This window comes from Mesoplodon densirostris, chromosome 15 (assembly GCF_025265405.1).
Source record: "Mesoplodon densirostris isolate mMesDen1 chromosome 15, mMesDen1 primary haplotype, whole genome shotgun sequence".
Taxonomy (NCBI): Eukaryota; Metazoa; Chordata; class Mammalia; order Artiodactyla; family Ziphiidae; genus Mesoplodon; species Mesoplodon densirostris.
Genome location: NC_082675.1, coordinates 18,354,210 through 18,381,023, shown reverse-complemented (window position 1 = coordinate 18,381,023; position 26,814 = coordinate 18,354,210). Strand labels below are relative to the sequence as shown.

The following is a 26,814-nucleotide window of genomic DNA, read 5'->3' as shown; positions in this document are numbered from 1 at the left end:
TTGCAGCACTATTTACAATAGCCAGGTCATGGAAGCAACCTAAATGCCCATCGACAGATGAATGGATAAAGAAGATGTGTCACATATATACAATGGAATGTTACTCAGCCACAAAAAGGAACAAAATTGGGTCATTTGTAGAGACGTGGATGGACCTAGAGACTGTCATACAGAGTGAAGTAAGTCAGAAAGAGAAAAACAAATATCATATATTAACGCATACATGTGAAATATAGAAAAATGCTACAGATGAACCGGTTTGCAAGGCAGAAATAGAGACACAGATATAGAGAACAAATGTACGGACACCAAGGGGGGAAAGCTGGGGGGGTGGTGGGGGGATGAATTGGGAGACTGGGATTGACATATATACAGTAATATGTATAAAATAGATAACTAATAAGAACCTGCTGTATAAATAATAAAATTAAATTAAAAAAAAAAAAGAACAGAAACCCTCTTCAAATTATCCTAATGTGAGTATGTTGTTTCCTGCTGCAACCTTGAGTCTACAACCATTGTCCATTCCAAAACATCGTCCTTCATCTTCTCCATCTGGGAGCCCCCAAGAGCCTTCCTAAATCCCCTTTCGATTAAAGTAACCACAGTCCATTTCAATTGCTGACAACCAGTGGGACAGTCAAAATGGCTAACAATTTATAGCACTGGCCAATCAGAGTGGACACCATACAATACTGGCAAATCAGAATGAACCCTGGTCACACACCCCTTCAACCCTCACCAGACTTTAGTTGCTGCATCATGGGAAGCTCTAGGGAGTCCTTAGAAAGGACAGGGTGTCAGGCAATGAGGGCCAGTCAGGGCTCAGGATCAGCTGGCAGATGCATTTCAATATTTAAACTGGTTCATCCATACCAGTGTGGACCAGCTGACTACCACCCTGATTGGTCAGGGGTAGACACAGTCAGGATGGTTAAGTTGGGCTGTGGGGTCAGTGTGATCAATATTGTCATGTAATCATGGTGATTAGGGACAGTCGTGACTGTGGACCTCAGTGTCCAGCAGGGACAAATAATACTGCCACTGCATGGAGGAGGGCTGTTGGGCAGCTATGTATTTGCCCTGAGATCTTCCAGATCATGGTTGGAAAATGGGTCACAGGACCCTGGCAGAGGGAGGGCTTGAGAGGGACTGGATGGTCCAAGAGAGCTTTAAGGCAGCCTACTGACCACAGACGTGGCCATGAATAGCAATCTCACACAAGACACGAGTCAGTCTGGTTGGGGGGGGCAGGAGTTTAGTCCACTCAAGCTACAATGTTCAGCACCAACTTTCAGATAAAAGTCATTTCTAGGGGCTTCCCTGGTGGCGCAGTGGTTGAGAGTCCGCCTGCCGATGCAGGGGACATGTGTTCGTGCCCCGGTCCGGGAAGATCCCACATGCCGCGGAGCGGCTGGGCCCGTGAGCCATGGCCGCTGAGCCTGCGCGTCCGGAGCCTGTGCTCCGCAACGGGAGAGGCCACAACAGTGAGAGGCCCACGTACCGCAAAAAAAAAAAAAAAAAAAAAAACTAAAAGTCATTTCTAGTTCAGGAAGGACATACTGCCTGCCTGCTACCATTTTTTTTCAGGGGTGGTAGATTGAATTTCTTGTCAATGGAAGAATTTATCCATATTGCAAAACAACCATGTTGAAATCAACATAAATGATCTATTTAAATCCTTGCATAATGGATCTGTTATATTTTTCTTAAACCCCTTTTCCTTGTCCTATGGCTCAAGACACCTGGGAATCTCCTGCTCAGAGACTGAGTAATATCCAGGATTCCAGACCATCCTCCTTACCTCAATCAGCAAAATACACTTAGCTCTGGCTTTCATGGGAAGGAACTCAGCATACAGCGTCACCCTGGGAATGCAAAAGACAGAAAGGGCGTTAAGGTCAGGACCGAGTGGGAAGATTGCTATGGTTTTCTGAATTTCTCGGCCAACTTTCCTCCAAGGGTGGTCTGTGGACCACTTACATCAGGATTTCTGGGGATGATGGCTAAATATGCAGATCCCCAGGGTCCATACCAGACCTTCAGAAACAGACTCTCAGGGGTGGGGTCCTGGCATCAGCATTTTTAACCAACTCCCCCCCCCACCACCCCATATGATTCTCAAATTTAGTACCTACTATCATTGAGTGCTCCCCAAAACCCAGTAAATGTAGGTGAAAAAAGAGTGGTGGGATGATGGGCAACTTCAATCTAGAACCAATCCTTCGATTTTCCCTATCACTCAAGTCCTGAATAGTCTTGGAGTAGAGGCCTTTCATATGGCAGGATGCCCCTCATCCCAGGTCCTTCTGATGTCGCCTTGTGACTAGACTCAGCCCATGTCTTCTTGGCAAGAACCTCACAGAAATGATGCTGAACTCTTCCCAGTGCCCCACACTGGGGACATGATGTCAAGTAGTCCCATCATTGGTGATATTAACTTTCATCACCAGGTCAAGTTTTCTGATAGATATTTCCATCCTAAAGTTATCAATTTTCCATTAAGAAGTACTTTATGGGGAACATTCAGAGATTATGTCAATATCCTGCTCCCCACAGAACCTCTACTCACCAGCTTTAGCATTCCATCTTTTGACTATTTCTGCCTGAACCAACCACCACTATGATGACAAATTGTATTTATTATTTCCATAACTCCTTCTACATTTATTGGTTGACATTCTACTGTAAGGAAGAGCTTTCTTTTCTCCTGTCTCATCTATCTATCTACCTACCCACCTATCCATTCATCAGTATGGACTTGTGGATTCCTGTTTTATTCAATGGGTTGTAATCCATTACTGCCTTTATTATTTTGATGCTCAGACTGTCCCAGATCTAGTCAGTGGAAGCCCTTTCAAGCTGATACCTATGTCTTTTAGACATGTCTCCATCATTCCTTGAGCTCTTTCTTACTTTCTTGTACAAAAAGATGTCCAGGCTCATCTAGTACTTTCTTTGCCCCAACCATGGGGTCAGCCATTTTTCTAAGAAGTCCTGGTTCCTTCTGGCAGAAGATGGTGTTTAGAAACCAAGATCTGGGCTTCCCTGGTGGCGCAGTGGTTGAGAATCCGCCTGCCGATGCAGGGGACGCGGGTACGTGCCCCGGTCCAGGAGGATCCCACATGTCGTGGAGCGGCTGGGCCCGTGAGCCATGGTCGCTGAGCCTGCGCGTCCGGAGCCTGTGCTCCGCAACGGGAGAGGCCACAGCAGTGAGAGGCCAGTGTACCGCAAAAAAAAAAAAAACCCCAAGATCTGAGTGCTCAGTGTGCTCATTGCTATGGGGTTTTTCATTGCTTCTGAGCCCTCACAGTGGACACAGCTAAGAGATCTATCATCTATCTATCTATCTATCTATCTATCATCTATTCATCCATCCTTTCTCTGGGTGTCTCTATTTCTCTCTCTCTCTCTCTTCCCACATGCACACCATACATCTATATCTATTTCCATATCTATCTGTGTATATGTATTTTTAAAAGCAATGAGTTCATACTGATACTTTCAGTACCAGTCCAACGCTTTAGGATTCTTTCTAACCTTTAAATTTCTATTTTTGTAATTTTCTTTTCCAACATTGAGAATTCTGTGTCTCATTATCCTCAAAATATTTCCCATCTGCTCAATCAATTCACTTGTTTACTCAATGTAACCAATGTCACAACCATATTGGCTGCCTCCTCCATCTACCTCCACATCCTCCTCCCCCCCTTTCACTTGCTCAGCTAATGGGCATGCTGGGAAGAAAAGGAAACTTCTAAACTACTCTCCATGCTCCCTTCCATTGTGCTAGGAAGATAAGCCCTTCTCTTTCCCCTCATCTCCCACCTAAGCCAGACAACCGAGCTACTAGATGACCTCATGTTACTTACTCTCCTGGCTCCTCATAAGGGAGGAGAGGTAGAGGGAGGCTTATTTCCATTAACCCTTTTGAGGCAGATGGTGCATCTAGATCTCCTGGGATCCCTTTACTAGATAATGGGGCCCACCTACCAGATGCTGCTTCTAACGGCTCATACCTGCAACCCTCTCTTAGGATTGCTTTTGAGTAATTGGAGTTGCCTCACCGCAGAGATATCTGGGAGTTATGCCCTTTCTCTCCAGGGCAGGCTGAAGACTAGTGCTGGGTACAAAAGGCTCATTCCCTGCCTCAAGGTGGGACAGACCCTATAAGACAATGAATACTCCAGAGCTCCCTATGGGATCAAGCTGAGTCTAGATGTCACCTGAAACCATATCCTTGCTTAATTTCTTCCCTTCACCTTTCTTGCCTCTTTCACTCTTTTACAGGCTCCTCCTGAGAGCATTCCCTGAATAAATTACCTGTACAAAAATCTCTGCCTCAGTCTGCTTCTATGAAACCCAACCCATGACACCTTTCCCTGCAAAGCATCTATCTTTTTAAATGTTGGCTTCAGCAATACCGTTAAGATTTAGAAATAGTTCTATCACTGGTAAAAGTCTTTCTTAGGGTTATGATAAAAGATGCCTCTGTCCAGAGAAGGAAGAATTCTCAGGAGCCTCAGAGGGATAGCTAGAGCTTTAGTAGTTCAGATATACTCTATGTAGAGAAAAGCATGGAGAAAAAGTCAATGTCATTTAGTCTTACTTCACAGTTCGTTTTAGTAAATCCTCTCTCTCTGTTTTGGTGTTCTGTCTCTCTCTTTCTCTTTCTCTTTTCTTCATCTCTCTGTCTCTCTGTTTGAACCCCTATCTGAGATCATATTCAAGAATTTTGAACCCTATTTTTATTGACTTTATAAATAGTATTTCCATGCCATTTTAAATCCTCTTACACACATATATTCTATCATATTCATGAACCATATTTTCCTTAATAATAGCTACCTTTTATTGAGGATCTACTATGTGCCCAAACATTCTTCTAGATATTTTACATGAATTATCTCACTCAATAAATGCTGCAAGTCAATGGGGTAGGTAATTATAATTCCCATTGTGTGTGTCTATCTTTAATCCCTATTTTCATCTTTATATCTGTGTCAGATAAGTTGTTATTTGACCGGATCACATAGCTAGTAAGTTGGTCAGTAGAAGAGCCAAAATTTTAACCTAGGTCTGTCTATATTATGCAGCCCATCACTCGCTTCCCTATTTGGGTGGTTTCACAATTATAAACAATACTTCAATAAGCATCCTTCGTCTTAAATCTTTGTTTGCATGTGGTTTCCTTAGGGTAGATTCCTGTAAAAGAATTTGAGTCAAAGGGTACACATTTTAAGGCTTTTGATATATATCATCAAAGTGGTTCCTAAAAAGTTGTTCCAATACATAGTCCTACAAGTGCCTCTCTCAACAAAAACCACGAGGAATTTCATTCACTCAGCTCTGAGAATGGAGACCAATTGCAGTGGTTGTAAAAGATTACAGTGATTACCATGAATGACTTTGAAATTTTATTCTATTCTCCAAATGGTGTGCTTATATTATTTTAAAAACGTCAATACTGATAATAAAATAAGAAGCATGTTTACATTTTCCCCACCAAATTAAAATCAAATTACTAACCATGAAAAAAATGTGCAGTAGCATATTCTAAGGGCAAAGCTAATCCTGTCCTTAGACGTCAAGGATTTGTTTTTATAATGAACTTACAACATGCAGTCTTTTTTTCTTTTTTAGGCACAGAATTAGTACATGAATGCATTCTCATTGTAAATAATTTAGCAATATGCAAGAATACAGAGTTTATGATGAATTTTCCTCTTCCTCCTTACCCCTGCTTCCATTCCCCTTCCCCAAAGCCATGACTAATAGCAGTTTGCTTTGCAACCTTCCAGCCCCTTTTCTATGTAAATGAATATATAAATTTAAAACTGAATAGACATTTTTCCAAAGAAGACATAACGGATGGCAACAGGTGCACGAAAAGATGTTCAACATCACAAATCATCAGGGAAATGCAAATCAAAACCACAATGAGGGCTTCCCTGGTGGCACAGTGGTTGAGAGTCTGCCTGCCGATGCAGGGGACACGGGTTCGTGCCCCATTCCGGGAAGATCCCACATGCCGCGGAGCAGCTGGGCCCGTGGGCCATGGCTGCTGAGCCTGCACGTCCGGAGCCTGTGCTCCGCAGCGGGAGAGGCCACAACAGTGAGAGGCCCGTGTACGGCAAAAACAAACAAAAAAAACCCCACAATGAGCTATCACCTCACACCTGTCAGAATGGCTATCATCAAAAAGACAACAAATAACAAGCGTTGGCAAGGATGTAGGAAAAGAGAACCCTCGTGCACTGTTGGTAGGAATGTAAATTGGTGCAGCCACTATGGAAAACAGTATGGAGGTGCCTCAAAAAATTAAAAATAGAACTACCATATGCCAGCAGTTCCACTCCTGGGTATTCATCTGAAGAAAATGAAAACACTAATTCGAAAAGACATGTACACCCCTATGTTCATTGCAGCTTTACAGTAGCCAAGATGTGGAAGCAACCTAAGTGTCCATCAACAGATAAATGGATAAAGAAGATGTGGCATTTATATCAATACATACACAGTAGAATATCAACCACAAAAAAGAATGAAATCTTGCCATTTGCGACAACATGGATGAACCTAGAGGGTATTATGCTAAGAGAAATAAGTCAGACAGAGAAAGACAAATGCTGTATGATTTCACTCACATGTGGAATCTAAAAACCAAAACAAATGAACCAATATAACAAGACAGAAACAGAGTCACAGATACAGTACAGAGAATAGACAGGTGGTTCCTGGGGCCGTGGGGAGGGGAGGCGAGCAGAGAATTAGGTGAAGGACGTGAAGAGGCACAAACTCAAGCTGCAAATAAATGAGTCACAGGTATGAAATGTACAGTATGGGGAATATATGCTGGAATTAATTATATAATAATAACAGTAATAATAAATTTAAACAACATAGTATCTTTCTCTTTTTTTCCCTTCCCCTCCCTCCCTCCCTCCTTCCCTCCCTCCCTCCCTCCCTTCCTTCCTTCCTTCCTTCTTCTCACACATGCAGCATACTGCCAGCGCTCCACCCATACAAATGCCCCGATTCTTACTACTTCTGGCTATGCCAGTCCAACTTCCAATTGCCAGCACTCACACTCTTCCCTGAGTGCTTTCTCTGGTCATTAAAGCTTACTTTGCCAACCCATGTGGCAGACCAGAAGTGCCAAGGAATTTAAACTTCCCAGGAGCAGCTCTTAACAAATGACAGTTGCCTCATCCCTCAAACGGGGCAATTTGGAGAATGTGTTGCAGTGTCTCCCAGAGGAAACTCCTTGCTTTTGAATTTCTGTGTCAGGATCTGCTCCTGATAAGACAGTCTGGAAATCTTTCCATAGTAATCTATGTAGAGCTACCAGATTATTTTTTAATAGCCGTGACCCTATTATTTAATACTTAGATCGTTTTCAATTTCTTATTTTTGCAACCTATGCCACAAGGAACATCTTTTCCTGTCATTGTTGCACCCCACATTTGGCCATTATTTATAGCAGTTCATGATGAGAAAGAGTAGCTTGAGCTTCACCCAAAGTATGGGGATTATTACAATCACATTGAAAAGCTGAAGAATAAGCAATGAAATTAGCAATGCCAAGAAGCAGCTGATACGGGCACAAATAATTCCCCACTGCAAATAATCGCATTTACAGCACTTGGCAGTTAGAGATTTGCCATTTGGATCACATGCCTGGGAAGGAAATGACCTGTGATCTCCGTCTGGCATTTCTGCTTGGTCTTTGCGGGAAAGAGCAGCGCCAAGGACAGACTTGTGAGCAAGCTTATTCTAGACACCAATCTGAAGCAACTTCTGAGACAGGCCTCAAGGCAGAACAGGTGGGCAGCTACCTGGGGTATTCATCTTTAAGAGCGGCTAAAACACTCACTCGTAGGATGCCAGGTAGGGCAGGCTTCCACCTCAAAGGTAAGTGGCATTTCTGCTGAAATACACAGCACCCTCTACTGGAAATAATAAACTATCTGCCCTGGTGCCAACCTGTGTCTTGTATATTTTTTTGAGGCAGTATGTGCAGTTAGAGGTGATTATTATTTTTTGGTGCTGATTTGCATTTTCTAAAACAAAAATGTATTGTCTGTAATGATAAAGTTACATTTAACTCTTTTGCTTGGATTAAAGTCTCTTCCTTCTTGTGGGAATGTAAATTGGTACAGCCACTGTGGAGAACAGCATGGAGGTTCCTTAAAAAACTAAAAATAGAGGTACCCTGTGGTCCTTCAATCACACTCCTGGACATATACCCAGAGAAAACCATAATCCAAAAAGATACATACACCCCAATGTTCATTGCAGCACTATTTACAATAGCCAAGACATGGAAGCAACCTAAATGTCCACCGACAGAGGAATGGATAAAGAAGATGTGGTATATTTATACAATAGAATATTACTCAGTCATAAAAAAGAATGAAACAATGCCACTTACAGCAGCATGGATGGACCTAGAGATTACCATACTAAGTGAAGTGAGTCAGACAGAGAAAGACAAATATCATATGATATCGCTTATATGTGGCATTTTAAAAAAAGGCGCAGGGCTTCCCTGGTGGCGCAGTGGTTGAGAGTCCACCTGCCGATGCAGGGGACACGGGTTCGTGCCCCGGTCCAGGAAGATCCCACATGCCGTGGAGCGGCTGGGCCCGTGAGCCATGGCCGCTGAGCCTGCGCGTCCGGAGCCTGTGCTCCACAACAGGAGAGGCCACAACAGTGAGAGGCCCGCCTACCGCAAAAAAAAAAAAAAAAGGTGCAAATGAACTTATATACGAAACAAAAACAGACTGAGACATAGAAAAGAAACTTATGGTTACCAAAGGGGAAGGCAGGTGAGAGGCTTGTGGAGCAGGGGTGAGTCAGCTGTGGCCATAGTAGCCTAGCCAGTCCCCATCCAACTCACCAGCAGACAAAAGACACAAGAGTAAAAGCCCTGCAGAGACCAGAACGAGCAAATGGCCCAACTGCAGTATCATGAGTTAAATAAATTGTTACCATTTTAAGCCACAAGTGTTGGGGTGGTTTGTTACAAAGCAAAAGGTAACTCTACATTCCACTTAAAAACCATCTGACCTTAAGCAAATCCCTCAGGATCTCTGAGCCTTAGTTTTCTGAGTGGTAAAATGGGGATAGTAGGGTTGTCCAATGGACAAGAAGAGGTAGTGTGAAGGGAGAGCTTAGCATGGGCCCCGCACCCGGCAAGCACTCCACTGACATTATTATCACCATCACCACTGTTATTGTTGTCACCAAAGACCAATGTGAACACCTACTTTGAGGGAAGAGAGAAAAGAAAGAAGAAACAAAGGGAGAGGAGGAGTTAGAAAGGCAAAAATTAGGGCAGAGGGATGGGTTCCTTATTAACAATATAATTTCTATATGAATTGGTGGATGTTAGCTAAACTTACTGTGTTAATCATTTGCAAGATATATGTCATTACACTGTACACCTGAAACTTATACAGTGCTGGGCTTCCCTGGTGGCGCAGTGGTTGAGAGTCCGCCTGCCAATGCAGGGGACACAGGTTCGTGCCCCAGTCTGGGAAGATCCCACATGCCGCGGAGCGGCTGGGCCCGTGAGCCACGGCCGCTGAGCCTGCGCGTCCGGAGCCTGTGCTCTGCAATGGGAGAGGCCACAACAGTGAGAGGCCCACGTACCACAAAAAAAAACCCAAAAAACAAAAAACGTATACAGTGCTGTATGTCAATTCCATCTCAATAAAACTGAAAGAAAAACATTTTTTCAATTTAAAAATTTTAATAATATAATTTGTATTTATACTAAAAATTTGACTACATTATAAGGACTTCTGATTGTTGAGCTTTTAACAATTATATAGCAAAATCGTATTCACTTGGTTTTGTGAGGTGGCGCAATTGGGTAAAAGTCCTTCTGAATGAATGGAAACTCTTAGTTACATTTAATTACACAAAAATATCTTTGACTAAATGTTTCCAAATAATGAACTTAGGGGAGCCATTTTTATAACTAGATAAGAGCTTTGCATAATTAAGACATGATTATTTTTATGTAAATAGCTGGCGTGAAAGTGCTGGGGAACCAGTGAGTCTCTTGGGTGGCTAAATATCTCCTCTGTAAATTTTTTTTGGGGGGGCCTCGCCACCCGGTATGCGGGATCTTAGTTCCCCAACCAGGGATCAAACCCGTGCCCCCTGCAATGGAAGTGCTGGGTCTTAACCACTGGCCCACCAGGGAAGTCCCTCTTCTGTAATTTTGTTCGCGGTTTTTATTTGCCCTCCTTTTACTAACCGTGTGACCTTACACATGTTACTGCTTTAAAGCCTCAGTTTTCTTACCTGTAAAATGGAGGTAATCATATCTACGTCTTAAGGTTTTGTGGGTTTAAAATGGTCATGTGCCTGGAATGCAGTAATAGCTCAATAAACAGACAGAAGGGCTATAGCAGCATTAAGTAAATGAACAGCTAAATGGGGAGGCATGACATTTGGGGTGTGGGGGAAGGGAGCAGGTAGGCAAGCTCAGAACCCTCATGACATCAGGTAAGGGGGTAAAGGCCCTTCCAGCTGCTCCGTGTCCTTAATTTTATTTCCCTGGTGTCCTGTACTCTCTGCTTGAAGATCTCTTCCCCTCACAGTTTTAGGGGATGTTTTTTTTTCTCTCCTCTAGTTATTCTACCATTGGAATCCCATCTTACAGTCTTCCAGAGGTTCCTCAAAATTTCTATTCTGCTGATAGCACCTTTTTCTTGCTTTCCAGCACTCTTCAAGATTTATCTCTTATACGTTTTATGTCATTTCCAGAAAATGTGGAAGAAGAGGATGTAGAAAAGAGCGTTTCTCATGGCACCATCTTGAAAAAGAATCACTGTGGACATTCTGAATCCCTGGTTCCTTTCCCTTTCGTCATATGGAAAGAAAATCCAGGGGGCTGTTTGGAGACTGTTCTGTTGTCATCTCCCCGAGCATCCCTGGGAAAGGAATTTAATGTGTACCTCTGTGATCTCATTCCTTCCAGCATGAGGGGAAAATGGTCCCCTAGTCAATGAATGGCTCATGAATGAATGGGACAGTGGCTATAACTACAGGAATTTGTGGAGTCAGGCCAGAAGTGGAGCACATTGGCCACAAGCCCTGCCAGCCCAGATTAATGGGCTTGGCTTAATGGCCTCTGCTTTAAGCTCCAGTGGTTTTTAAGCTCATCCCAGATCCAGGAGTCCATGTCAAATGCACAGCCCTGGAAGATCAATAATGAAAAAGGGAGGGAAGGACGGAGTTGAACTGAGAGCCTCTAAGTGGCAGACAGTCTGGATTTGTCCCTGTGCTAAGTCCATATTCTCACATCTCCTTTCCTCCATATTTGTTGTTTCCATAATTATACACCGAGTCCATCGTCCATCTCACTGATGCCTGAGCCTCTTACCAAAGCTTTCAGCAGACGAGCTGCGTGCTGACATTTTTTGAGTGTCTGCTAGCCACTGTCCTGGGCACTTCACATGCGTTGCCATTTAACATTCTAAGTGACCCATGGGGTAGGTATGTTATTATCCCCATTTTAGAGATGAGAAAACTGAGGTGTAGAAAGGCTTAATGACTTGCCTAAGGATGCACAGCTATTATGTGACAGGGCCAGGGTAGCCTGGTTTTGGAGCCCATGATCCAAGCACCCTGCTTCAGTATTAGCATTATCCTTTGAGATCACCTCTCCCAGCCTCCCCAAACCGTGACACTCCAGAGGCTCAAGAAGTTAATCACTGAGCTGTTGACCCTCAGAGGGCAGGGGCTGCAGTGGTGCATCACCCCAATCTTCACCCACCAGAGCCAATCTTGCCGTTTCTGCTGCCAAAAAGCCAGTCTGCCAGCAACAGAGACCAACATGGAGCCCTCAGGATGGAACCATCCCATGTCACTTGGTGGCAAGTTTCTTACATTGGACATCTTCCATTTGGGAAGAAGCAGTGATTCATCTTGACCGGAAATGGCACATATTCTGGGTATTGGTTTGCCTTTCCTGCCCACAGGGTCTCAGGCAGCATTAGTATCTGAGGGCTTTCCAAGGATGTGACCTGTTGACACAGGATCCCCTAGTGCATGGGACCAAGGGAGCCGATGTATAACAAAGGAGATGCAGCAGTGGGTATATGACCATGGAATCCACTGGTCCTTTCACATAACATGCCACCCTGAAGCTGCTGGCCTGAGTGATGGAGCAGCCTTTTGTAGGTGCCGTGGAGGTGTCCGCTTGGAGATGATACCCTGTGAGGATGGGGCACTATCTTCTAGGACACAATATACCCTTAAATCAATGATTATTACATGGTGCTGTGTAGAAAGAAGACATGGTTCTGGAAATCTAAGAGTCGAAGTAGAAGTGGACTTCATTGCCACCATTCCCAGTGACCCACCTGGGGGGATGTGAGCTTCCTCCATTCTGCATCTTCTAGGCTCTGTGGGTCTAGAGGTCCTGGCTCCCAGAGACAATATGCTTCCACCAGGGTACGCAGCAAGAATCCCAATAACTTTAAGCAACAGCTATCACCTAGTAACTTTGGGTTCCTTGTGTCAAGAAACGAGTAGCCATCAAAGAGAGTCATCATTCTGTCCCAGGAATTGGTCCCAAGCATCAGGAGGCGGTAGGATTACTGTTATCTACTTGGTACCTAGGTGATACACAGGACATCTCTTGGTAATCCCCTGCCCAGTCTTGGTGTTAAATGGACAAGCAGCAGTCGTGACCTGAGAAGGGACCTCATTTAGATCAGCAGAAGTACTAGCCAAAGGTGAGGAGAATCTAGAATGGGTGGCAGAGGGCAGAGAATAACAGACATCAGTTGTAGTCATGAGGCCAGCAGCTATAGCAGGGACTGTAGGTTGTCTCACTAGCCATCCTTTTATAAGTCTTTTCAGGGAAAAGACCAACCAGAATCCTGGAGGAGCTGTTCCCAGATGGGGTGAACTTACTATACGATGCAAGCACATCCAAAGGGTCCAGGGAATGGACTGTAGTGGATACTGTGATGCATCGCCTGGATTCCCCCTTCAGGGCTGAGGCATACGGTCCCTCTAGAATGACCAGGAGTACTGCCTGCTAAGAGCTCAGAACTGAGGCCCTTGCAGGAATTGCCTTGGACAAACACAGCTGACTTCCCCAAGGTCATGTTCCCTCCTTGCGGACAGCCCACATCCAAGGTGGCTGATACAAAGGCCCAGCCCCCATGCCTCAATTTGGAACAACCCTAAAAAGCCATCCCAGCTTCCGAACCCCTACAGGATTGGCTGAGGCCCCCATCAGCTGTTACAATCGCATTGCCACTCGGCTTCTCCCTCTGCCCGTCCCCGTTTTTCTCACTCCCTTACAGGTGTTGATCCTGGTCCCCTCTTCCACACAAATCTCTATCTCAGTCTGTTTCCCAGGATGCCAGCCTGTAACAGGGACCGTGCCTGTATGGCTCACTGCTGTACCCCCAGGACGTAGCACTGTCCCACGTCATAGCAGGAGCCCAAGAAATATTGGTTGAATGAATGAATAAACTAGAAAGGAACCACCTGGTCCTTGTGCAAAATTTTCCTCAATTATTGCAGTAGGGTTCCTTACCTCCAACCTGTCCAACCCACCACTGCCAGATTAATACTTTTAAAGTACCTCTCCTGCTCAAGAACTTTCAGTGGCTCCCCACTGTCTACAGACAATCCCTTTGGCCTGGGATTCAAGACCTTTAATAAGCTTGCCCTGGTCTACCTGTCCCATCTCAGTTTTCAATTCTCATGTATCTCAGCCTAACAAGCTACCTGAACTGGACCATTAGCCCTCCTCAGACTCAGCTACAGCTTCCTCTTTTCATGAAATTCCCTTCCTATGAGATACCCTACATCTTCCCCAGTCTCCTCTGGGTCTTTCCAAATCCTTTTAATCCTTCATAGCAGGGCAGTAAAATGCAACGGTTAGAGCCCAGGCTCTGGAGTTAGAGGGAGTGGGTTCAGATTCCAACTCTGCCTCTTGTAGCTGTGTCACCTGGGGCAAGTTACTTTACCTCTCTGTGCCTCAGTTTCTTTATCTGTAAAATGGGGTTAATAATAGAATCTACCTCATAGGGAAATTTGGGGGATTAAATGAGACAATCTGGACAAACTGTTTACAACAGCACCTGCTCCTTAATAAACACTAAATATTGGCTATTAATCATCATCCTTGAGAGTGGGGTCAACACACTTCTTTTTTTTTTTGGCCACACTGCCGCTTTCAGGATCTTAGTTCCCCAACTAGGGATGGAACCCAGGCCCTCGGCAGTGAAAGTGCAGAGTCCTAACCACTGGACCGCCAGAGGATTCCTAAACACACTTTTTCTATGAAGGGCTGAATAGTAAATATGTCAGGTTTGCAGGCCATATAGTCTCTACTGAGACAACTCAACTCTGTTGCTGTAGCATTAAAACAGGTGTAGATAATACATAAATGTATGGTGCGGCTGTGTTCCAATAAAACTTTATTTAGAGACCCAGTCAGCAGGTCAGATTCGGCCCACCTGCCACCACCTGCCAACCTCTGCTTCAGGATTCCCCAGTGTCCCAGGAGACAGTGACTTCTTCCTACAATCTGACTACTCTCAGCATCTTAACAACAGCAACAACAAAATAACACATAACTTAACAGATAATTAGCCCCATCCCCTGCCTCCTGGTTAGGTTAGAAGAGGGTAAGAGGCAGCATGCAGCGTAGTTAAGGGCACAGATGTTACAGGCGGACAGACTCAGGTTCTTAGTTCCACCTGCAGCCTGTGTGACTTGGGCAAATGATTTCACCCGCTGAGACTCAGTTTTCTCAGCTGTAAAGTGGAGACTGCACTAATTCAACACGCCCCCCCCAACATCTTCTGGGGCTGCTGTGCTGTGTCAAAGAGAAACGTCCAATCAATGCTAGCTCTATTATCTTTATTATCATTTCACATCTACGACCTTCCAGCTACCGTGTTGCTTTTGCTGTTGGTAATCATTATAATACTGACAATGACACTATTCTCTGGCTCCATCGGAGCCCCTGGATACCAGAAGCCCTAGTGTATGTACCATCTTTGCATCCCTCTGAGGCCATGAACATAGTTGACTGGCTGCCTGGCTGGGTGGCCAGAGCTGGGTCTTTACTTACGACTGGGGGACCCCTCCGATCCCGAAGCCCACCAGGCCCCGGAGCACCAGGATCCAGCTGTACACGGGCGCGAAAGCACTGAGGATGCCATAGTACAGGGTCCAGAGCACACTGATCTTCAGCCCCTGCGGAGAAGGAAGACACAGAGCTTCTCAGCATCTCCAGGTCACATGTCCCCTGCACATGTTCAAAGTCACCAATAGGGTCATGGTAAAGGGTGATCCACACAGCCAAGGGGATGCCCGGGGTTCTCTGTGTAGGTGTGGGGGAAAACTGTGGGTCATTCTTGGTTGTCCCAATGATTGGCATTTAACAGATACATCCCAGAGATGTTAGATGTCTCACAGCGCGAGACCTAATAAAGACTTATCCTGTGTCCTGCACCAGCTTGAATCAAACTTCCCACCTGACCATCGTGCAGCTGAAAACTGTTTATGGTTATCAGCGCCTAGATCTCCACTCTAGTTAACATATAAACAGGATTTTGGAAGGTGGGTCAAGTATTTTTTCAGGAATGAAACTTCTAGGTCAATCAAAGGAGGATACACTTTGCTTTATCCAGAATTTTACAAAATGGTTCAGGGCTTCCCTGGTGGCGCAGTGGTTGAGAGTCCGCCTGCCGATGCAGGGGATACGGGTTCGTGCCCCGGTCCGGGAGGATCCCACATGCCGCGGAGTGGCTGGGCCTGTGAGCCATGGCCGCTGGGCCTGCGCGTCCGGAGCCTCCGCAACGGGAGACGCCACAACAGTGAGAGGCCCGCATACCGCAAAAAGAAAAAAAAAAGGTTCATCATTTCAGAAAACCATGTTGCCAATGGCAACGCTGCGTGTGATAGTTGAGTGACTGAGGGAACACTTCAGCATCTGTCTGCATTCATAGGGCTTCTATGTGTATCTATGAATAGATTGATCTGAATCTTATTTCAAAACGTCAGATATAAAGAAAAAGCATTGACAAGATTTCATTAAATCCAAACTTATTTATAATTGGGGCAAATAGTAACTACTTCCTCTTAGGATCTAGGCAGAGTTGTGTGTGAATATTTGCATATTGCAAGTAAATTTATTAATTACCTCCTTTAAAAATTTTCTCTCTTGTGTCATAGTTAGAGCATTATAACTGACTTCTTTTTTATTATTTTTATTTAATTTTTTTTGGCCGCGCCGCGAGGCTTGCGGGATCTTAGTTCTCTGGCCAAGGATTGGACCCCAGCCTCTGGCAGTGAAAGCATGAAGTCCCAACCACTGGACCACCAGGGAAGTCCCTGACTTCTTTTTTAAAACTGTGTAAGTGGCTAGGTTATTTTATCTTTGAAATTATTTCTGGATTATTAGGGGCACTATTAAAAATTTTATAATTTTTTTAAATAAAGGGGACACTGTAGGGAATTCCCTGGCGGTCCAGTGGTTAGGACCCAGTGCTTTCACTGCCATGCCCCGCGTTTGATCCCTGGTCAGGGAACTAAGATCCCGCAAGCTGCATGGTGCAGCCAAAAAAAAAAAAAAAAAAAAAAAGACATTGTATTTGATGGGGTTGAAAACCACCTAGGAACACAATACTGCAGAACAAACCTGGTACATATTCCTGGAATGTCAATTACCCTTAGAGACTGAGAAAAGATTAAGGGTGAATGTAATTTAAAATAGAGTTTTTATAACACAACCAACACCAAATGTATTATGGAGTAGAATGCAAACTTAACATGAATCTTAGACCTGACACATGAGGTCCGAGCAGACCTCCCTCTGCAGCACTCGTCCTGCATCTGTAGGATTGAGTTCACCCTTCTGCCATACCCCCATGCTTCAGGGAGGAGGTGTGAGACATACTCATTTTAGCTTTAAAATGAAAATGAATTAAAGGGGACTAGAGAGGGAATCTGGAGGTCTACCAGATGATTTCAGGTCTTTTGGAAAACGATTTTAGGTGGAAGAATGTTTTAAATAACTTTGCATCACCTTGCAAGCAGGCGATCTCCTTTTCCTTTTAACCTTCACTTAACCATTGTCTGATTACGCCCAAGAGGAAGTATCCATGTGGTGCTGGTCTGTCTGTTTTTTCTAAATTAATTAATTAATTGATTGATTTTTGGCTACATTGGGTCTTCGTTGCTGCCCACCGGCTTTCTCTAGTTGTGGCGAGCGGGGGCTACTCTTCGCTGTGGTGCGCGGGCTTCTCACTGCGGTGGCTTCTCTTGTGCGGAGCAAGGGCTCTATTCGCGCAGGCTTCAGTAGTTGTGGCTCATGGGCTTAGTTGTTCTACGGCATGTGGGATCTTCCCGGACCAGAGCTTGAACCTGTGTTCCCTGCATTGGCAGGTGGATTCTTAACCACTGCGCCACCAGGGAAGTCCCTACTGGTCTGTCTTTAACACCTTTTTAAACATCTGCTAATGTCTCACTTAAACAGAGAGGGCAGTGGGGCAACCATACCAGCTAGAATTGTTTTTTAAATTAATTAATTAATTTATTTTGGGCTGTGTTGGGTCTTCGTTGCTGCGTGCGGGCTTTCTCTAGTTGACGCGAGCAGGGGCTACTCTTCGTTGCGGTGCGCGGGCTTCTTATTGCGGTGGCTTCTCTTATTGCGGAGCACGGGCTCTAGGTTTCAATAGTTGTGGTGCAAGGGCTCAGTAGTTGTGGCTCGCGGGCTCTAGAGCACAGGCTCAGTAGTTGTGGCTCAGGGGCTTAGTTGCTCCGCACCATGTGGGATCTTCCCGGACCAGAGCTTGAACCCGTGTCCCCTGCATTGGCAGGCAGATTCTTAACCACTGCGCCACCAGGGAAGTCCCCCAGCTAGAATTTTATAACATTGTTTTCTTTGTATTTATTTTTGCAGATACTTCCTATTTAGTGCAATTGCTATTGATTCCCCATTTAAGACTCTCTATCAAGTTTCCTTTTCAAAAAATATGCATTTAAGGATTTTAAAAAATGTTGGTATAAAGAAAGATATTAAGTATATAAGAGAACAGGTGGAGCAGGAATTATTAAAGTCCAGGAAAACCTGGATCTATTGTAATAATGAATAACAATAATAATTAATAAATAATAAAGCAACCTTTCTGTTCCCCTAAACCCAGTGCTATGATATTGGTACCTGCCACACATATACTTGGTTCCTTTCTTTTGGCTTAAGCTAACTTAATAGGGATTTTCTTCCTTGGAACCCAACGAGCCTTGAATCAGTAACAAGACATCATTAGCAGCAGAGAAAATAAAAGAACAGAAGGAAAACAGCAGGAGAGGAGGAGAGGGGAGAGAGGAGGGCACCCAGAGTGGCACATGGCAGCTAAGCCTCTCTCACGGGGCTGCCTGGCAACTGTGCTATCCCAGTGAGGTCACTGGGTGCCCCCATGCCAGGCAGCAAAGACAAGCAGGCTGATCTATCCTGTCAGGTCATAGAAGAGTGCAGCTGGCTCTGCATTTGCCCGCCTATGCCAGGGCTTTCCAGCTGCCCAGAAAATGAGGACTCAGCAACCATTTGGAAGTACTGTTATAGCTATTGCAAAGGCACCGGCAGTGCCAACAAGCCCCATCTAAGCACTGCTTGGGGACTCTGCAGAAATGTCCTTTGGGCTTCTCATTAACTACAGTTGTCATTCTACCTAACATCTGTTCTGCCTTTTAGATTGTTACCCCTCCCTCCCTTCCTCCCTCCCTCACTTCCTTTCTTCCTTCCATATTTATTAAGCATCCTCTGTATACCAGGCTCTAGAGATAGATGGATAGATAGTATACATTCATTAATTTGCTGATTCAGTTATTCATTCAACAATAAGCATGTATTGAGTGACTGCAGTATGCCAGACACTTAGAGATACTGATATATATTATTCATTCATTCAGTACACAGGTATCGAACACCTGCTGTGTGCCCAGCACCAGAGGTACTGAAATATATCATTCATTCATTCACTCATTTGTTCACTCTACATGTATTGAGCACCTGTTGTGTGCCTGGCAGTTGAGGTCCTAATATACATTATTCATTCATTCATCCATTTGCTCTGCACATATTGATAGCCTACTGTTTGCTAAGCACTTGGCTTTGTCCTGGGCTAGGGCAGGCCACACGACAACCAGAGTCTCTGACTTCATGGAACTTTCATTTGCATTTCTTAAATCGCAGCCCATCATTACACTGGATCCTCACAGTGGCCTGTGGAAAGACGTTATGTTCATGTCCACTTTATAAATCAGCACGTTGAGGGCCGACGGAGTTGAGTGATTTGTTCAGGATCAGCAGAGTCAAAACTGGAGCCAGGGGCTTCCCTGGTGGTGCAGTGGTTGAGAGTCCGCCTGCCGATGCAGGGGACACAGGTTCGTGCCCCGGTCCGGGAAGATCCCACATGCCGCGGAGAGGCCTTGGCCGTTGAGCCTGCACTCCGCAACGGGAGAGGCCACAACAGTGAGAGGCCCACGTACCGCAAAAAAAAAAAAAAAAAAAAAAAAAAAAAAAGAAGGGTTCCACCGAGTCCTAACCCCATATGTGATTCTCCTGCAAAGTCACGCAGCAGACGCCCTCACAGAAACCTCCCAGCTGAGCCAAGGCAGATCAAGGAGCTAAGAGGAGGTTCTCCGAGCTTGCCAAGGCTCGCCAGCTGTCTGGCTCGCCTGCTGGTCCTGGAGGAGTTCTGGGGAAGCTTTATAATTAGAGCCGGATCCATCCTCCATGAGGTTGGGCCAGAATTCCATGCTGGGGAGAAGGAGGCTCTACAATCTGGTGGCACTTTCTCTCTCTCTCTCCGGTCACGCCAGCTTTGTGTTGGGTGTGGTATTTAGTAAGCTGCTCAGGAGAGCTGGAGGAACCCTCTGCAGGCGGGGTGGATGAATGTTCAACTAATCAACTGAATTCCAGGGAATCATTCAGTGATGTCTCCCAGCAGCCAAGGTCAAGGTGAAGGATGTGAACTCTGGAGCTAGAGGCACCTGCATTTTAACACTGGCCTTGCCATTTATTGGCACCGTGAGCTTGGCAAATAGGAAGGATAATGGAAATTGAAGAAACATTTCCTCTGTGTCAAGAGCTTTCTGTCACATGGGTCATTTACTCCCCGTAACAGCCCTATGGGGAAGACTATTATTATACCATTTACAGATGAGGAAACTGAGGCACAGACGGATTGAGCGCCAAGGGGATGGGGGTGGGCACCACCAGCATCTTCTACGTTCTGAAATGCACATCCTTGGGCCCCACTAGGCATGTGTGATTTCAAGAGTCCATAGCCTCAGAGCAACGTCTTCTCTTTGCCCTTCAGTGTATCTCTGAATTAATTAGACCCCCACCAAATGCTCAGTCAGCGCATGTTTTGCTCCTCTGTCAATGCCATCACAAAGATAACCCAGAGGACACGAGCTTAGGAGAAGTTGCCTTACTGTTTTCCTGCCATACTGGTCTGAGATGTTTCCCCAGAGGGTAGAACTGGACATCATGCCGACAAAGACCACCTGTGTGGGCAAAGACAGTTTCTGTTAGATAATGACACGGAGCATTGTGGAGAAAGGGAACACCAAATTGAACGTGTGACGTCACACTCCTGTAATAACAATGAAGCAAGCTTTACTGAGATCGTGTTAAGATGCAAATACTAGTCTACATGCTTCATGTTACTGTTTAAGCCTCACAGCAATCCTAGGGGGCGGGTGCTATTATTATCCCCATTTCACAGATGAGGAAACAGAGACTCAGAGAGGGGAGGTCACATGGCCAGGGTCACACAAGTGTAAGTGATGCAGCCCGGCCTGGAATCAGGCTGCATGGCTGCAGAGCTCGTATTTTACCAATTTCTCACCAAACCCAAGAAATGTTTCATGGCTAAAAAAATGTTAAAGGTTGCAATGTAGAATTTGGAGGATATGAAAACAGGAGACAGGAAGTTAGGATGGGAGTTGTAAGCCATTAGCAAGAGACAGCAACCATGGAGTGCTCACTGTGTTCTGGGCAAAGTCCTTGTTCCATTGTTAACCCTTGATCAGAGCAGATGAGTTATAAATGCTCATACCCATTTTATAGATGGGTAGCTTGAAGCTTAGAAGTTTTAAGAAACCTGCTCTTATCCCAGGGAGGAGAGGGTAGAGACAGGTCTTAAACCCAAGCAGGCCGACTAGAGCACTCTTCACTGCTCTGTCCTTTCCGGAGCATTCACCAAGTGTCAGACACCACACTGAATGCTTTTTACATATGTCTTACCTAATTCTCACAGCAGCCCTAAGGAGGGGGTACTATTATTATCCCCAGTTTACATATAAGGCCACTGAGGCCCAGAGACGGGAATGGCACTGCTTAGTGTGGTCTGAACCCAAAAGCATTCCTCCAGGCATGGTCTAGAGCAGCGGGCTCCAAACCGGCTACACAGAGGTGTTCCAAGGGAGAAGCAGATTTGGAGAGTTTTAAAGGAATTTATTTCCAAGTCCTCAACTTCCATAGAGATTCTTTCCTGAGAACAGGTTAGGGGTCTCACCAGTTCCCTCCTCCCTTTCTCAACCACCCCTCCCCCACTTCTCCCTACCACATCCTCCCAATGCACCTCACAGCACATTGCTTTGAGGTTAAACCCTCCAGGATGCCTCCAGAAGAACACCAATGACACAGTTACAAATCCTTTCGCAAGTCATCTTGATTCCAATTCCATTTTATTATTTTTAACAAAATTGCAGGAGAGCCTCATCAAGCTGTCAGCAGATGAGATTCACTAAAACTGATTTTTCATAAACGACTGCTGTGTGCTCTTCAGCATGAAACATGGAAGTTGTTGAAAAACATCAAGTGGCATTAGTTCATTGAGTTATTACAGAACTCCTTCAGTTCCCTCCCCACAAAGTTTTTATATGTGAACAAAGCCTTTCATATTTGTAGCCATTCAATAAATATGAAAAGTAGGAGTAGCACAGTGGCTGAACCCTGTCTCATTTTAGCAATAAGTAATGATTCAAGAATGCATGACATAATTGGGAAACACTCTGTAGCCCTCATGAAGAGGTGTGTTCCTGATAAAGTGACTTATGTTTAGCAATTATTTATCAAAATTAATTATATCTTGTTTTGATCTGCTGTTTATTACTAAAAATTATCATGATAACTTACTGCCGGAGAAAAATTTTAAGACTCAGAGTCTTATGATCTCAGAAAATTAAAAACAATAACTTAAAATGTCACAAAAACTATGATAGGGTGACAAATGAAGTACTTTCAAGCATAATAAAACATTACATTAAGATAAAATTATATGGAGAAATGGAATGAAAATACCAGTTCAAGAAGAAAACAAGACAATGCAAAATTTCCAAATTCTTCTGAAGAGCTTATTCATGGTATTTTTACACAGGTGATGGTGGGTAGCAGATAAATATTTCAATTCCATTGGACACATTAAAAAGAGTGATATGGGACTCCCCTGGTGGCGCAGTGGTTAAGAATCTGCCAGCCAGTGCAGGGGACATGGGTTTGAGCCCTGGTCTGGGAAGATCCCACATGATGCCAAACAGCTAAGCTCGTGTGCTACTGAGCCTGTGCTCTAGAGCCCCTGAGCCACAACTACTGAAACCTGCGCCTAGAGCCATACTCCGCAACAAGAGAAGCCACCGCAATGAGAAGCCCACACACCACAACAATGAGTAGCCCCCGCTCGCCGCAACTAGAAAAAGCCCACGCGCAGCAACAGAGACCTGACGCAGCCAAAAATAAATAAATAGATAAATAAATAAATAAAATTTAAAAAAATTAAAAATGAAAAGAGTGATATGAAAATTTTACTTGAACTTTTAATATTTCAATACTCCAGAAATTATATAAGCTGCAACTATAATTTTAAAAACTTGTGAGACTCCTGGGGGCTGCATAGTTTTTACACAATTCTTTTCTAGATTAGCGAGAGCAAAAGTGTTTGATGATTACTGTCTTGGGGTAAGTGTGGCCTTAGTCATGTGCTAAATGATATCCTTACATCCCGAGAGTCAAGCATCCCTGTAAACACCCGTTTTCCCCCATTCTCACTTTCCCAAGGGAGACGTAGGAACCGCAGAGTACTGGTTATGTATCACAGTAATTACAGTAATCTCACACAGTATTGCCTGTGACAGCAACGATGGTCAGTCTCATCCTTCTTATGTACTTTATGCAGCTGAAGCAGCTCCTGCAGTGCCCTAACTTTTCTGCAGAAAACTTGGCCATGGAGCTTCACTGCTTTACTAGCCCATGAGTCCAAACCTGATACCATAGGAAAGTGATCCAGGGCAGTAAGCTGGGGTCAGGGGCTCTGAGTCTGCCTGGCCTTGATTTCAATCCTGCCTCTGCCTCTGATAGGCTGTGTGAGTTTGGGCAAGTCATCGCACCTATCTGAGACTTAGTGTCCTCATCTGTAGAAATGGGAGGAGTAATAACAGCACCTCTTTCATAGGTTGAGAGGGTTAAAGAGGTAAAGCATGGAAAACCCCTAGCACAGATGCTGGCATATAAGTGCTCGTTGATAAATGGTGGCTGTTAGGAACCAATGACAAGGGATCAAAAAGGCCTCGCATCACAAAAACACAGACCTGTGATTATTCCTTAGGAGGTATTAGTGAGAATGAGGAATATAAGAAAGAAGTATCATTTACCCGACCTCTACGATGTGCTAGGCACTCTAGGGATTTTGTTGACCATCCGAAGTCAAACAGGCGTTATCACCCCCATTTTGCAGATGATGAAATAGAGCCGAAAGTGTCTCATTCAAGGTCACACATCTCAAGGTAACTAAACCACAAAAATCCAGATGTATGTGCTTATGAAGTTCCTTATTGCCTTGTTGCCAAAGGCCAAAGGCACTCAGGCCATTCTAGAACAGTTGTCCATAGAAAAACAGCATTCTGGGAGGCATTCCTAGTCAGCAATGACTCTGCCACTAGCTAGGCTGTGTGACCTTTTGTGAGTGACTTAACCTCTCTGCACTCATCTTCCTCAGCTCATAATAGTACCTACCTCATAGCGCTGTGTGAATTAAAAAGCACAATGTATATTGCACATATATTGTATACAGTGTATATAAAGCCATTTGCACTGTAAATGCTCAATAAACATTAGCTTTTGTGGGTATCATTATTTTTATCCTCTTATCCAGCCTGGCCATTCCCCTCCCTTTTAGAAGATTGCCGTTGAACTATCTCTTGACAAAAATTAAGCGTCTGACACATGCTCCTCCAAGCCTTAGTTCCAGGGAGCAGCAGCTCTTATGATTTATTGAACATGTACTATGTCGTTTCCAATCCTCAAGTCACCCTCATGTGGGAGGAACTGGCATCTCCTTTTTGGAAGAGTGAGGCTTATAAGGTTTAAGTAATATGATCAGGGGCGTTCCAGCTTCCTAGCAATTGAGCAGGATATCTGGGGCCCCCACGTAGTTGGAACCCCCAGGAGAGGTTAGAGTTGGCTGCAAAGCTGCCAGGACACGTGAGATGGAGAAGGGAGGAGGAATCTGAGGTAATGGTGTTTCCATTCAGGGTTTAAGTCTTTTCTGCTGAGTCCTTGGCAGCAGAAGGAGGAGGGGGACATCCTACAGAACCCCCCGCCCCGGGGGACCAGAAATGTGCACAACAGGAAAGAGCTGCTGGGCTGCCTACCGAGGTCAGCAACGCCACCTGCCAGCTGGGCAGCCGCCACTCGCAGTGTAGCTGCGGCGCAAGGATGCTCAGGATCATCATCTCCATGGCGTCCGCCATCTGCAGGGAGCAAGCAAACATCATGAGGCCAGGATGCTGCCCGGGCCGGGGATGGCTGGCCCCTCACCAAGTCCACGACCCCAAGCAAGTGTGTACAAAAATCCCTCTTCTACCTTCTGCTGAGTGCCCTATCGTACATCAAAACACACTGAAAGTTGGGACTTCCCTGGAGGTCCAGTGGTTAAGACTCCACCCTCCCAATGCAGGGGGCACGGGTTTGACCAGGGCGGGGAAGTAAGATCCTGGATGCCGATCCGGCATGCCGCTGCAGAGCGGTCAAAAATACAATAGATAAATTAAATTTAAAAAACACACTGAGGGCCTCCCTGGTGGCGCAGTGGTTGAGAGTCCGCCTGCCGATGCAGGGGACACGGGTTCGTGCCCCGATCCCGGAGGATCCCACATGCCGCGGAGCGGCTGGGCCCGCGAGCCATGGCCGCGGAGCCTGTGTGTCCGGAGCCTGTGCTCCGCAGCGGGAGAGGCCACAGCAGTGAGAGGCCCGCGTACAGCAAAAAAAAAAAAAACAAAAAACAAAAAAAAAACAAACACACACTGAAAGCTCCAGTAGTTAAAACAGTGTGGTGCCACGCAGGAATTGACAACTAGACATTCAACATTCTTTGTGTGTGTGTGTTCTCCCGTGTTTGAAAAAACTTAGGGGCACTCCCCGAATGAAGTGGTAAAATATCATATTTCGAAAATCAGAAAAACATTTTTATAGAGGTAGAGAGACAATGACCTTTTTCTCTTATAGCTCAATTAAAAACTAGTTTCTCTTTGGTCATTGTTCATGTAGAATTGTCAGTATAGTTAATGAGTGACCTTTTAACATTATTAAAATATACTAGGAGGGCCTCCCTGGTGGCGCAGTGGTTGAGAGTCCGCCTGCCGATGCAGGGGATACGGGTTCGTGCCCCGGTCTGGGAGGATCCCATATGCCGCGGAGCGGCTGGGCCCGTGAGCCATGGCCGCTGAGCCTGCGCATCCGGAGCCTGCGCATCCAGAGCCTGTGCTCCGCAACGGGAGAGGCCACAACAGTGAGAGGCCCACATACCACAAAAAGAAAAAAAAAAAAATATATATATATATATATATATATATATATGTACTAGGAAGCCCTGGTAATTAAATATAGTGGTTCCTTTACTGGATTAAACAGACAGAGCAATGGCACCGAAATGAGAGTCAAGGAGCAAACCCATGTAGCCGTGGGAATGTGGTGGATGATAAAGGCGGCTCTGCAAATTCGTGGGAAAAATGATGTGGGGAAATTGATGACTGTTTGGAAAACTACGTAGTTAAATCTCAGTCTTGCACTAGTCACAAAAATCAATTTCAATTGTATTAACGGTCTAGATGCAATATTTGCTTTAGGTAGATTAAGGGAGTTTGATGAGGGATCATGAGCCCCTTAAAACGAAGGCACATTTTGATCTGTGCATGTTTTTCTAAGGTGAGCCTCACAGATGACATCAGAATCTTATAGAAGCCCTGAGTCTCAAAGGGTTGAGAACCACTTAATTAACCAGAAGCTTCAACTTCTCCTTGAGGGCAATTGTCAACCACACCTAACCTCCGCAGCCCCCAACCCCCAGACCTTCATTATCACCCAGGGTCACTCAACCCAAACTCTGCTGATTCAAGCAAAGGCTCTTTGTGGAAGGAGCTGTGTCCTTCCGTGTAGATCACGGAAAGCCAGTTGAGCAGCATAGGTGTTCCTTGGAAACTGAAGGTGAGGTCACTGTCTCCAGAGATACTTGCCCAAGCCAAGCCGGTGAGAACAGAGAGCTTCCATTGAAATTTTCCAAAACCAATGGCTTCCACCGCATCTTCCACCATGAAAGTATCTGGGAAGGAGAAGGGGGAGGTGGAGGAAGGAGTCAGTGCATCTTGCAGTTGTCCTAGTGTGTGGGGCCTGGGTGGGGGTTGGGGGGTCCCTGGCCAAGCTCTTTAAAGGCAGTGCATGCTGCTTCTAGGACTTATCCTAGAAAAACCTTCCAG

The 26,814-nt window shown here is 45.1% G+C and overlaps 1 protein-coding gene across 4 annotated transcripts in view; it reads right to left on the bottom strand.

Moving 5' to 3' along the window:
• Positions 1–26,814, bottom strand: part of SVOP (SV2 related protein) — an 85,875-nt gene that overhangs the window by 33,776 nt on the left and 25,285 nt on the right. For all 4 annotated transcript variants that reach the window (XR_009534563.1, XM_060119699.1, XM_060119700.1 and 1 more), the window contains exons 3-7: positions 26,575–26,660; positions 24,715–24,813; positions 20,497–20,568; positions 15,122–15,246; positions 1,805–1,868 (exon numbers count right to left, since the gene is read on the bottom strand). Coding sequence is in view for 3 of the 4 variants with exons in the window: in XM_060119699.1 (XP_059975682.1) it covers positions 1,805–1,868; positions 15,122–15,246; positions 20,497–20,568; positions 24,715–24,813; positions 26,575–26,660 (446 nt within the window). In the remaining variant the exon portion in view is untranslated. The remainder of the gene's footprint in view (positions 1–1,804; positions 1,869–15,121; positions 15,247–20,496; positions 20,569–24,714; positions 24,814–26,574; positions 26,661–26,814) is intronic.